This window comes from Chinchilla lanigera, unplaced genomic scaffold (genome assembly GCF_000276665.1).
Source record: "Chinchilla lanigera isolate Chin_1 unplaced genomic scaffold, ChiLan1.0 scaffold00016, whole genome shotgun sequence".
NCBI lineage: Eukaryota > Metazoa > Chordata > Mammalia > Rodentia > Chinchillidae > Chinchilla > Chinchilla lanigera.
In genome coordinates, this window is record NW_004955417.1 from 7,888,548 (window position 1) to 7,902,157 (window position 13,610).

The window sequence follows — 13,610 nt, forward strand, 5'->3', positions numbered from 1 at the left end:
TCCGGGAGCCAGCAGGCAGGAAGCTAGCAGGCCAGAAGGCTGGCGCTCCCTACCCGCAGCTCCCTGTGCGCCGGAAGCCCTCCTTCCGGGAAACCACGAGGCCGGGAGTCAAGATTATCTTTTTAATAGCTGAGTAATACTCCATTGTATAAGAAAACCACATCTTTTTTATCCATTCCTCAGTGGACGGGCATCTGGGTTGTCTCCAAGATTTGGCTATAACAAATTGTGCTGCTATAAACATGGATGCACATACATTGCTGTGGTATGATGTCTTTAATTCTTCTGGGAAAATACCCAGAAGGGGAATAGTTGGGTTAAATGGGACTTCCAATCCTAGTTTTGTGAGGAATCTCCAAATTGATTTCCACAATGGTTTTACCAATCTAAATTCAGAGGCTTTTATAGGTAAATGGATGCAACTAGAGACCATACTTATAAATCAAATAAATTGGACCTAGATGGGTAAACATCATATTGTCTCCTTGATGTAGGAACCTGAAAGACTAGGTAAAACTCAAAATGTACAATAGATCATAGGAAAGGGAAATAAATTGCTCAAAGGAAGGAATGACTGTGATGAGGGAAAGAAGAAAAAAGAAAGAAGGCAAAATATAAATATATATATAAATAGCTGTGATAGCTGTATTGCTGATGTCTGATGGTGTATTGAAATTAAAAGTTAATGATGACAATTTTTTTATGTTCTGATTGATTGTGCATGGTTGTGTCTGGTGGTCTGAGCAACTGATTTGAAGATAACAATATACAATGGAATTACAGTGGTGAACTCCTACCATCTTGTCTAGTGAAGCTCTGTATTATCTCTACTGTTTTATCGAAGAATTATTTTCTTATTCCCTGTAATGGTTTGAGCAATCTTTCATTCTTACATCTTGGTAATCTGAGCAGTGTAGTTGAGGATAGCGATATATAATGTAACAACCACTGTTGATTCGTATTATTTTGTCTTAAGACCCTGTATCACTTTGCATGTTCTTGCTTTGATTTGTTTATGTTCGTGATACTGGTATGCTGCCACTGTTCTATTTCTTTGTTTGTTTGTTTCTCATTTACTATTCTCTTTAAAATTAAAAAAAATAAAATACCCCAATGTATTTTTCAAAAGTTAATTTGAACTTTTTTTATGTTGCCATAGGTCATACCCTTTATTAATAATGATTAAAACTGTCCATCCACTCATGACTTTTGCTTTCTCTATCCTATGCATGTTTTTGGACCATCCTTTCTTTAATCATCATCGTAGGGAGTCCAGGTTACATGACTATAGCCAACCTTTTGGTAGTGTCGTCTATAGAATACAAAGGAGCAAGATAGTCTTGATCATTTTTTTAAGCTCCTAAAATAAAAATAAAACTTTTAAACTCCTACATTCACAAAATGGTATTAAAAAAAGAATGGCACAATACTAGGAGTTTTTCATTCATTTTATGTAACTTTGTAATTACATTCACAATATGGTAATTTTGTAACTACATTCACAAAATGGTATCAAAAAAGAATAACAGGCACAATACTAGAAGTTGCTCATTCATTTTATGTAATTTTGTAAGAGAGTTAATACCCTCGTACTTTTGATAAAATTTATAGTTCAGGAAAAGACTACCATTTGTCAGAGGTCATCCAACCAGTGAATGCATCTATAAAATGAGCTTCTTGTGTATGTTTTGGCAATAGGATTGAACATCGGGACTTGTGTATGCCGAACAAGTGCTCTGCCACTGAGCTACAATCCAGGGTGAAATTTTTTTTTTTTTTTTTTTTTTTTTTTTTCCGGTACCGGGAATCAAACTCACGACCTTGCACTTGCCAGGCAGGCACTGTGCTGCTGAGCTAAATCCCCAGCCCCTGAAATATTTTTGAGATTTTCAGCTCTATTATTTTATGCTTTCAGTGTGACAATTACTGGCATAGTGTATATTTCCCCTAAACAAGCACTAGGTTACCTGAAGATGGCCCATTTGAATAATAGGTTGAATTGTCTCCAGTCTCTATATATGAAAATATGAATATATATGATATATATATACTTAACTTTTTGAGACAGGGTTTCACTATGCAGTTCAGGCTTGTCTTGAACTCACTTTGTAGCCCAGGCTGGTCTTGAACTTAAAACAATCCTCCTGCCTCAGCCTCTTGAGTGTTGGGATTACAGGCCTGCACCACCATGCATGGTTATATATTGATTTATTTTTAACAAATATTTGCCATTTGTTTTGTTGGGTCCTGAAGATGCAGGTGTGAAAAAAGTGTGAACTTTACCTTTATGTTTGGGAATTCAATTAAGTGTTAATATATGTAAAGCTCCATAGCTGGCACAGAGAAACTTTGAATACATTTTAGGTGCTATTACAATTGGTATTACTATCATGATGAATAATTAGAGAATACAGACCCCCCTTTTTTTCCTAATTTGACTAGTAAAGCTCTGGAAAATTATAATCTCTTGTAATGACAAGAAAAAAATGAATTAATTTCTTGGACTTTGTGACAAATGCATTTGGCCTATGATTCTTAAAATGCCAAGATGTCAATAATTTTAAAAAGAAGAACTTTATAAATTTTGAGGGCAAAGAATTTGCCTTGTTCCTAATTCTTGACTCCTAGTAAGATATATAATGTCAACTTGAATGGAATGGAATGGAAGCAATTTTCAAAGTCCAGCTTAAGTGAGCACAGTTCTACCATAATTTTGGACTCTTCCAGAAACAAAGTGTCCTTAAAGGCAAATAAATCATAGCTTTAAAATCCCCGGATGATATGCATCAGTTCAGTGGCGGTGTGGCAATTTTCCCCTCAAGTTATTCACATGTGTGACTGCCCAGGAGAAAGACAAGGTCTGACATAGCTTTTGATTAGATCATAAATAATTGTCAATAAATAAGTCCACCTCTAAGCAGAACTGAAATATTTGCAAGTTTGTTATTCTCCTCTGATCTCTCTTTTTCACATTTTTGCTATCCTTAAGCACTTCTAGTCCAAATAACTTCATTCATTCATTTGTTTATTTATTCATTCATTCCTTCATACAATTCAACAACTGTGTGTGCCTGCAATAATGTGAGCTCTCTGCTAGGCAGTAGCAATACAATAAGGAACAAAAATATGCATGTGTCACTATTCTCAGTCTTAGTGGTGAAAGGTAATCATCATGTAGATAAATGTAAAACTATAGCACTGTGCAGTGCTGTGACATCGCTCATCAGAAAATTCAGAGGAAATAACCTTAAGGAAGTGTGACTGAGCTTACATATGAGGCGTAAGAACTATGCAGAGGAAAAGCAGAAGGACTATTATAGGCAGACTTGCCCTCCTTGGGGATTCTGAGTCTCCTTCCAACCCCTGAAAAGTAGGAATGATTCAGTGGTATTTTAAAAATTTTTTTATTTTTATTTTAAAGAGAAAAAACAATGAAAACAATACAGAATTTCAAAACAACATAGTAGGAGAGTAACAATAACACATTGCATATTGTTATCTTCAAAGTAGTTGCTGAGATTTCAAGATATAGGTATGAAAAATTGATCAAATAATATAAGGACAAACCTTTCTTTTCAATGAACTAACAGAAATTAGTAGTGTACCCATCTTAACTACTACATATACATATATATATATATTTTTTTTTCTTTTCCCTTCTCTTCTCCTTTCCCCATCCCAGTCTCTCTTACCCTTTGAATAGTTTCTTCTCATTTCCCAAACTCTATTGTATATTTTGGATCTTATTCACTCTTTCAGCTTCTTACACAAGGGAGACAATATGATGTTTATACATGTGAGTCTGATTTATTTCACTTATGATTATGGTCTCAAGTTGCATCCATTTACCTATAAAAGTCCCAAGTTTATCCTTTATAGTTGAGTAGTACTCCACTGTATAATAATACATCTTTTTTATCCATTCCTCAGTTGATGGACATTTGGGTTGTTTCCATGATCTAGCTATTACCAATTGTGCTGTTATAAACATGGGTGCACATATATTGCTGTGATATGATGTTTTTAATTCTTCTGGGACAATACCCAGGAGGAGAAGAGCTGGGTCGAATGGGACCTCTAGTCCTAGTTTTGAGGAATCTCCACACTGATTTCTATATTGGTTGTACCAGTCTGCACTCCTGAGTCAACAGTGGAGAAGGGTTCCTTTTTCTTTCCTCACAGCCCCTCCAGCATTTGTTATTGGTTTACTTCTTGATGATAGCCATTCTTTCCAGGGTGAGTGTTGTTTTAATTTGCATTTCTTGAATGACTAATGATACTGAACATTTTCTCATATATTAATTTGCTATTTGTATTTCTTTGTCTGAGAAGTGTGTATTCACCTCAGATGCCCATTTTTATATTAGGTCTTTGAATTTGGGGTCCTGATTTTTTTTTTTTTTTTTTACTTCTGTGTGTGTTCTAGTTAGGAGTCCTTTGTCTGAGGGACTGTTGGCTAAAATCTTTTCCTAATTCATGGGCTTTCTTTTACCCTGTTGGTGATTTCTTTAGATGTGCAAAAACTTTTCAATAAGATGAGATCCCAGTTGTTGATTCTTTGAAGTATTTCCTGTGCAATTTGTTTTTTGTTCATGAACTCTCTGCCTACCCGTATATCTTCAAGATTTCTACCTGCTTTCTCTTCCAGTAGATTTAGTGTTTCTGCTTTAATATTTAGATAATTAAGCCATTTTGACTTTATTTTGGGTCTAGTTTTAGTCTTTGGCATGTGGAGAGCCAGTTTTTCCAGCACCATTTATTAAACAGGCTATCTTTCTTCAAGTGAACATATTGTCAAAGGTTAGGTGGCTGATGTTTGTGGTTGTGGCTATATCTTTTAGTCTGTTCCATTGATCTTCAGGTCTGCTTTATTGCCAATACCATGCTGATTTTATCACAGTAGCTTTGTAGTATAATTTTAAGTCAGGGATTGTGATACCTTCTGCCTTGCCTTTGTTTCCCAGGGTTGCTTTTGATATTCTGGATCTCTTCTGGTTACAGATGAATTTTAGAAATGTTTTCTCTAGATCTTTGAGGTATACTAATGGCATTTTAATCGATATTGCATTGAATCTATATAACAATTTTGGGAGTATGAACATTTTTGCAGTGTTGATTCTTCCTATCCATGAGAAAGGAATATCTTTCCATTTTCTGAAATCCTCTTTGATCTCTTTTTTTTTCAGAATAGTGTAATTTTCATTGTGTAGATTTTTTTTCATTGCATAGATCTTTTATTTCTTTTGTTAGATTGATACTTAAGTATTTCAACTTCTTGGATGCTATTGTGAGAGGTATGGTTTTCCTAATTTCTGTCTCAGTGTGTTTGTTGTTTGTGTATAGGAATGCTACTGATTTTTGAATGTTGACCTTGTATCCAGCTATGCTATTGAATTTGTTTATTAATTCTAGGAGTCTTTTTTGTGGAGTTTTCTGGGTCTTCCATATACAGTATCATGTCATTTGCAAATAATGATAATTTCACTTCTTTCTTTCCTATCCTTATCCATTTTATTGCTCTCTTATCTAATTGCTCTGGCTGATGTTTTCAGAACTATGTTGAATAGGAGTGGTGACAGTGGACATCCTTGTCTTGTTCCTGATTTTAAAGTGAAAGCTTTCAGGTTTTATTTAGTATGATGTTGGTTGTTGGTTTGTCATAGATGGCTTTTATCAGATTGAGGTAAAGTCCATCTATTCCAACTTTCTGTAGGGTTTTTTTTATTATGAATGAGTACTGGACTTTGTCAAAAGCTTTTTCTGCATCTATTGAGATGATCATGTGATTCTTATCTTTGGCTCTGTTGATATGATGTATTACATTTATTGATTTGTATATATTGAACCATCCTTGCATTCCTAGGGTGAATCTCACTTGGTCATGGTGTATTATCTCTTGATCATTTACTGCATTATATTAGCTGGTATTTTATTGATAATTTTTGCATCTATGTTCATTAGGGAGATTGGCTTATAGTTCTCTTTTTGGTTGGGTCTTTCTCTGATTTTGGTATCAGGGTAATTCTTGCCTTCAGGAATGAGTTCAGGAGAATTGCTTCCCTTTCTATTTCATTAAAGAGTTTGAGAAGAATTGGCATTATATCTTCTTTAAATTTCTTATAGAATTCAGCAGTGAATCCATCAGGACCTGGGCTTTTCTTTGTTGGTAAGTTTTTTAAATTACATTTTCAGTTTTGTTGTCTGATATTGCATTATTCAGGATTTTTATATCTTCTTGATTCTGCTTTGGTAATTCATATGTACCTAGGAATCTGTCCATTTCTTCTGTGTTTCTCATCTCATGAGAGTAAAGACTTTCAAATAGGTATTGATGATCTGAATTTCTATAGGATCTGTAGTGATTTCACCCCTTTCATTCCTTATTGCATGGATTTGAGTTTTTCCTTTCCTTTTTATGATAAAGTTGACTGGGGGTTTATCAATTTTATTTATTTTTTTCAAAGAACCAACTCTTTGATTCATTAATTCTTTATATTGTTTTCTTAGTCTCAATTTCATTAATTTGTGCTCTGATCTTTATAATTTCCTCACTTCTTTGGGCTTTGGGTTTGACTTGCTCTTCTTTTTGTAGAAGTTTGAGGCACAGTATAAGATTATTTATTTGTCTTCATTCTGTTTTCCTGATGTGGAACCCACTGCTCTAAATATCCCCCTAAGGACTGCTTTCATTGTGTCCCACAGATTCTGTAGTTTGTATCCGCATTTTCATTGGATTGTAAATGTGCTTCAGACACGTCCACATTGCTAGTCTCATTGATTACTCTGCCCTCCAAAGGCATGTGTGCACCCGTGCACCAGCCTGGCAGTCCTGCATCTGATCCAATGGTATTTATTCTGTTGTCAGCATTTAGTCTTTCCTTTTTCTTGTCCTATTCACTGGAAAATCTTCTTCCTCCATCATGTAGACAATGGCTTTTTCTGGATTTATTATATCTTGTTTGGGACAGAGTCACCTAGCAGTTTCTTTCTCTTCAAGCTCTTCTCATTCTTTCTTTGGCTCTACTTCTATGCCCAGGCTTGCATTAAGACGATTTTATCTCTGTGGGACCTTTGACTTCTTCCTCTAGTTATCAGGATGGTATATAGAAGAGACCCAACTTTCTCATTTGCTGGCTAGGTAGTATGGAATAATTCATATAAACGCTCCTAAAAAGAAATTTAAGAGGGCAATCCCATTTACAATAGCAGCAAAACCAAAAAAACTTAGAAATAAACATAAAGAGTGAAAGATGTGTTTGCTGAAAATTATGAAACATTGATGAAGGAAATTAAGGGAGATACATATAAAGAAAAATATACCATATCATCTGGACATTGAGATGTTTATCTCACATCCAGTTTGAAAGAGGAAATGCACACATCTATTCCAAGACAGGCCACAAATATGTTATAGATTAAAAGTGTGAATGGTTTATTGCAATTAAACAAATTTAGGAATAGTTGAGGATGACTATGGCAAGTGTATGAAGAGCAGATACAGCTACAGGGAGTTTGCAAAGATTTTGGATGAGTTGGGTAGGGAAATTCCTCATGAATTGGTTATTTGGGCAGCTGTTTAGATGCAGTCTAGTAGGACTTGATATAAAGTATTTAAGTGATAACACATCCCATTCTTGGCAGTATTTGGGTATGTAATGCTGTAGGCAGGCAGTAATAAGAACTAGTACTGTGGTGATTATAATGTGATAGAACTGAAAATATGCATCCAAAAAGAATTCTGAGCCTAGGAATTGGTGACTAATTGAATCTATGCGGAGGAAGAGAATAAGGTTCTAGATGACTCCGGAGTTTGGCCACCATAGCAATATGAGAATAGTGCACTGTCCAAAATGGGGTGGGAAAAAGATCTGGTTTGTTCAGAGCACTCCCCAGTTTTAGACTTGGAATTTAGAGTGATCCACTGGAGATGTCTTAGAAGCCAAAACCAACAAGATGCAATTTTTAGAGGGATGAATATAAATTCCTACATTTAGTTTAAGAAAAGAATTCAGTTGCACAAGGCCAGGATGTGGGATATCTGCTTGACAGCTAACTTAGGGATATTTTGGCCACAGACAAAATTAATTATGCACCAACAATGTACCCTGTTGCGGAAAGAGTGCATGTCATGTCATACTGTATTAATAACAGTATAGTCATCTGCCCAAGGGAGACTCAGTGGTCCCACCAGCATTTGTGCTATGAACTTTCATTTCCTGTCTCACCCTAGGCACCATGTTTTTAGAGAGAAGCACTCACAAAGATTAGAAAGCGGCCAGGATGGTTAGGGATCTGGAAATTGTGTCCTGAGGGAAATGGTTAAGGGAATAATGGAGCAAATTCAGGGAGAATGTGACAACAATCTTTAAAAAATTTGAAAAATTGTTTTCTGGGAGAGGGGATTGGGAATAAAACTATTTTGTTATAGTTGCTGTAAGGAGAATTGGGTAGAAGGTACAGAGAGCCTAAACATAAAACAATCAGATAAGATAGACAGACAGATAGGGCAAACAACCTAACAAAAGAGCTCCCTGCTACTGAATGTGTTCATGTGGAAGGTATATAATGCTTACTTGCATTTTATTTGTTGAACTAGATGATTTATAAAACTTTTTTCTAATTGTAAAATACTCCAATTCCTGTATCATTGGCTTATGAGAAATCAGTTAATAGCATGTTTTACTCTATGGCAACATGGCTATTTCCCAAGGACAGAAGAGTTAATTCTCTGAGAATACCAGCAGATCTTCACTCTATAGATAATTATTCCAGTAATGTAAGCTTGAAACCTTATCACCTTAACTGTCATATGACTAAAACCCTTCTTTAAGAGTTATCCATACCACGGAGTGTCACTAATGAAACACTGCACATGCTTCTTCCGGAGATCTGCTATTCCTGAAATCCTTTGCTACTAAAACACCACTTGGAACATGCTTATCAAAAAATCCCAAATTTCTCATCTCAGATGTTTCATCCTTAGAGATACCATCTCTAATACTATGTACTTTGTGTCATACTTAACACTTAATACTAACAGAAATAACTTGTTTACTAATCTGTTGTTGGTCCCTGTAATGGCTGGTGTCTGGATGTCCTCTGAGAGGCTCATGCAGTCATAGATATGAGATGGGTGGATCTAGGGTGTGTGATCCTGGGATTAAGAGTGTATGATTACTGAATTACTACACTGATTGATTTGGCATAGTTCAGGGTGTGGATAATGGGAAGGCACACCCTGGGTTTGAGTACTACTTTCCATAAGGGAATATATCCTGGGTGGATATAAAGGGACAAGAAAGAATGCAGAGTGATTACTTGCTGCTGCTTTGCTATTTTGCTGCTTTGCTGCCCTCTGCCTGCCTGCCATGAACCATTTCTCCTTTGTAATGCCCCTCTACCCTGCCACCCTGCCTTGGAGCCAGCCAACTATGACTTGAAACCTCTGCAAACTGCAAGCTACAATAAACATTTCCTTTCAGTGTTGGATATTTTGTCTCAGCAGCAAGCAAAGTAACTAAGATAGATTCCTTACCAATACAAAAGCAATTTTGAGAGAGAGAGAAGAGAGAGAGAGAGGAAGACAGAGAAAGACAGACAGAGAGCTTATATGTCTTGTTCATTGTAGTACCTGTAGTATTAAGAAGAATGCTAGGTATATAATAAAAATATGGTAGATACAACAGAAGTAACCCATGCAGCAGTAATTCAGTCCTTGCCACAGAGTTTCATTTCTGGACTTTTGTGTATAATTTAATCTATGCCAAACTGACATAGAGTATTTGCCAGGATGACAGAACATGATTGCTGCCACCTGTTAGGAAAACTTTATAAATTAAAGGCCATCAAAGAATCTTCCTTTCCTTATCCAACCATATGAAAAGGAATCCCAGTTCCATTCTTTTCATCTTAGCTTTGACTTTGAAATTCTTTACATTTTGCATTTTTCAGTGGCATTCTGTTCATCTTTTACATGTCACATTGTTGGTTGTGGAGCTCAGAATTTTTTGCAATTTTTTCAAGCCATAAAGCTATGTAGTTAACATATTAGCCAAGTAAAATATCCTTTCTTGGTAATCCACCCATTTTGTATCATCTTCTTGGTAACTAAATGGCATCAAAGATCATCTGTGCTTCTCAACCTCCCTATCCCAGTAACATAGATTACTCTTCGGAAAGACCTTTTCTTCTTTTCTTCAAACCTCTTCTGTCTCCTCCCGGCAAATGACTGTTTCATATCATCATAGTGTGGTTATTTGTTTATTTATTTTGAGGCTGACAACTGAACCCAAGGCCTTAGCATGTTAATGCAAGCACTCTACTGCAGACCTCCAGCTCCAACCCACTTTATATTTTATTGAGAAAACAGAAACAGTCAGTGTATGGCCTGTGTTTAGATGTCCCCCCAAAGCCTCATGAAGTCATAGGTTGGACTTTTTCAGAGATGGCTGGATCTAGAGTGTGTGGTTGATTCAAGGTGCAAAGCTAGGGCTAAGGGTGTGCATGCTGCTTTAAGCCTGGATATAGTATCAAGGACAGAAAGAGGCTTGTATCATTGATTCATTTTACTACACCAGGAAAGGAGTTTTAAAACTCCTCCTATCTGATGTTCTTCCTATGTCTGACAATTTGTCAGTTGTAGGACAGGTACATATAGAGCAGGGCTTCTCCATTTATAGCATTTCAGTAGTTGCCTTTGTAAACGTTGTGATCACATAGAATCATATCAAAATTAAAGGTCTCTTTGCTATATCCATAAATAGAGCAGACTTATTGACTGAAGTGAGGTAGCTCACTTAGGCATAGAACACAGGAGGCCTCAGGTCTTCGTGTTTCTGATTTCAGGGAAAGAGTCCATTACTGTTTTTAATGGTTGCATCTGTGGGTCACAAGGTTAGATTACTGCTGGGTTACTTAGTGAATTATGAATGAGTCATCAGCTGTGTTTTAAAATGTCGTGGGAATGGTTTTTCATACAATTTTAATGAAGTTAAGTGCTTTAATTAAAAATTAAATTTTGATTTAATTGATGAAATAGTGTTTGAGTATGAAGTTCAGATGAACTTTATAAACATAACTTTAGTTGTAAGTGAAATAATTGAAGATTATTTTGAAGTTTTCTTAGATTATGTAGCTCTGAGCAGAGGGATTAAATTATTTCTTTCTTCTTCTGAAGGCAGATAAAGCATATGTTCATTAAATCTCTATGTTTTTGCAGTTGACAGTACTAAATTTGGGAAACAATCTTTTCAAAGAAGTTCCAGAAGAGATGAAATACCTTACTTCCCTGAAGAAACTTCATTTATTTGGAAATAGGATTTGTAGATTTGCACCTGGAGCATGTGGTAAGTCAGTCAAAGAAAAATAACATTATTATAAGATTTAATCCCTCATATGCAACTGAAGTGAAAAAACTTCACAGACTTTCATCTTTTTTGTTACAGATATTTACATACTAATTTTAAAATTAAGAAGTTTAGAGACATAACTGTTTTCCAATTTTTGTATCTAATATTTTATTTACATGTAGATTAAGAGAATAAATAAGCATTAGTGTTAATGAATTTCCCCCTTTTCAGAATTAGTGCATATTCAGACTCTTGATTCAAAAGTCCTTTTCCTAATGCACAGAGAAAGCTTTTTGAAATTCAAGAAAAGTTCTCCACAGCTTTTCTTTTTCTTTCCACTTTTTTATTTTATCTCAGGTATTAAATCACAGGCTTTGATTAAGATACTAAATTTAAGTCAGTTTGGGGAGAAGTTTTAAAAATTATGAGATTCAATAAATGGAATTCCTTTCTTTGTGTTTGTCATAAGCTAATACTTTTTCCATTCAATATGAAACTCTTCTTATCTGATGTAGCTAGGATAGGTTTAAGGACATATGCATAACAAAGCAATCCAGGTGGTTTTAATAGTCTTCTTAACTCACACAAGGTACTTCACCACCTTATATGTAACTTTATACGTTAGTTGGTTTTTCATTACTGACATAAACAATTCAAAAGGAGGAAATACTTATTTTTCCCTCTGGTTTCAGAGGTGTCAGATTACTTGGTTGTGTTGCTTTTGGACCTGTGGTGAGGCAGACCATCATGGGGACAAGTGCATGGTAGAGCAAAAGCTGCTCACTTCCTGGTGGCCAGGAAGCAGAGAGGAAGAGGAAGGAGCCTGGGTCTCAGAGTCCTCCCCGCGGGCACACCTCTATGACCTTATTTCCTTCCACTGGGTCCTTCCTCCTAAAAGCTCCTCACATGCCAACAGTGCCTTTATCACAGTGACACCTTTTAGAGATGAGTGTGGGGACCACGCCTTTATCACAGTGACACCTTTTAGAGATGAGTGTCCCAACTGCACCCCCAAATCCACTTATATGTTGCAAGGTGCCAACACTATGATTAAACCTGAGTATTGAAGTTTTATTTATTTATTTATTTTTTTTGGTTTTTCTCCGGTACTGGGAACCGAACTCACAACCTTGCACTTGCCAGTCAGGCGCTTTGCCGCAGAGCTAAATCTCCAGCCCCATAAGTTTGTTTTTTATTTTTGTTTGTTTGTTTTTTTGTTTTTTTGTTTCCTTCTTTTTGAGACAGTGTCTTGCTATGCTGTTCAGGCCGGCCTTGAACTCACTTTGTAGCCCAGGCTGGTCTTGAACTCACACCGATCTTCCTGCCTCAGCCTCCCGAGTGCTGGGATTACAGGTGTGCGCCACCACGCCTGGCTCGAAGTTTTAGTTTAGAAAACTGCTATCCAATGCTCAGCGGCTGGGGTGACTTGGCTCACGTGCTGACAGAGGGCTTTGCATGCTCGCCCTGGATGTGTTCCCTAGGTTCAGCACCACTGCTTTACACGTGAGTCTTGGGGGACATTCCAGATGCAAACCCTCACAGTTTGCAGCGATAAAACTAGAGAAATGTTTAGGATGTATAAATTTCTCTGAAATTCTGGGCCACTGGAGGCCGTAAATGATAATCAATGTCATCTTCAAGCACTATTGAAAGGCACTGTTATGTTTGGCAAATAATATAATTAAGCGCTAGTAGTATATCTTTTTAGGTACCTTATTTAGTTACTTATTATTTATTTATTAGCTAGAGTTTGAGATTAGGGCCTCATATATGCCAAGCAAGAGATCTACCACTGAGGTACATCCTCATCCCTGAAGGTGAAACTTTAAATATCCCTTTTGATCAACATAAATTATAGGTTGGTTCCTGATTATCGAGGGATAGAAGTAATTTGTTGTCAGGGGGTTGAATGCCAGTCAGCATAGGTCTGGAGAGCTCTGCTGTATCATGTGACCTTGTGCCCCTGACTGGAGCAGTTGACCTGCATAAAACATGCGTCCACAAGCTGAGTCAGTCATATGCTCTATTTTTTTTAGGATTGTGACAGAGTCTTAAAGAGCTTCACTGACTTGAGAAAAATCACATGACCTGAGACAAATTGGTGGCCCATGGGGTGAAGCTAGTTTATAAATACCTTTGGCTCTGTTTTGAACCTATTGGAGTTTTTGAATGAGGTACCAAAATTTTCAAATAGGAGAATATGCAAAAAGTCTATATCTCTGACTAATTTGGGCATTTCAAAAAGGAAAGATTAAACAACAT

At 36.3% G+C, this 13,610-nt stretch overlaps 1 protein-coding gene across 4 annotated transcripts in view; it reads left to right on the forward strand.

Annotated features, from left to right (window-relative positions):
* Lrrc69 (leucine rich repeat containing 69) overlaps window positions 1-13,610 on the forward strand; it is a 94,387-nt gene that overhangs the window by 13,167 nt on the left and 67,610 nt on the right. For all 4 annotated transcript variants that reach the window (XM_005381774.2, XM_005381775.2, XM_005381777.2 and 1 more), the window contains exon 2: window positions 11,219-11,345. In XM_005381774.2, coding sequence (XP_005381831.1) covers window positions 11,219-11,345 — 127 coding nt within the window. The remainder of the gene's footprint in view (window positions 1-11,218; window positions 11,346-13,610) is intronic.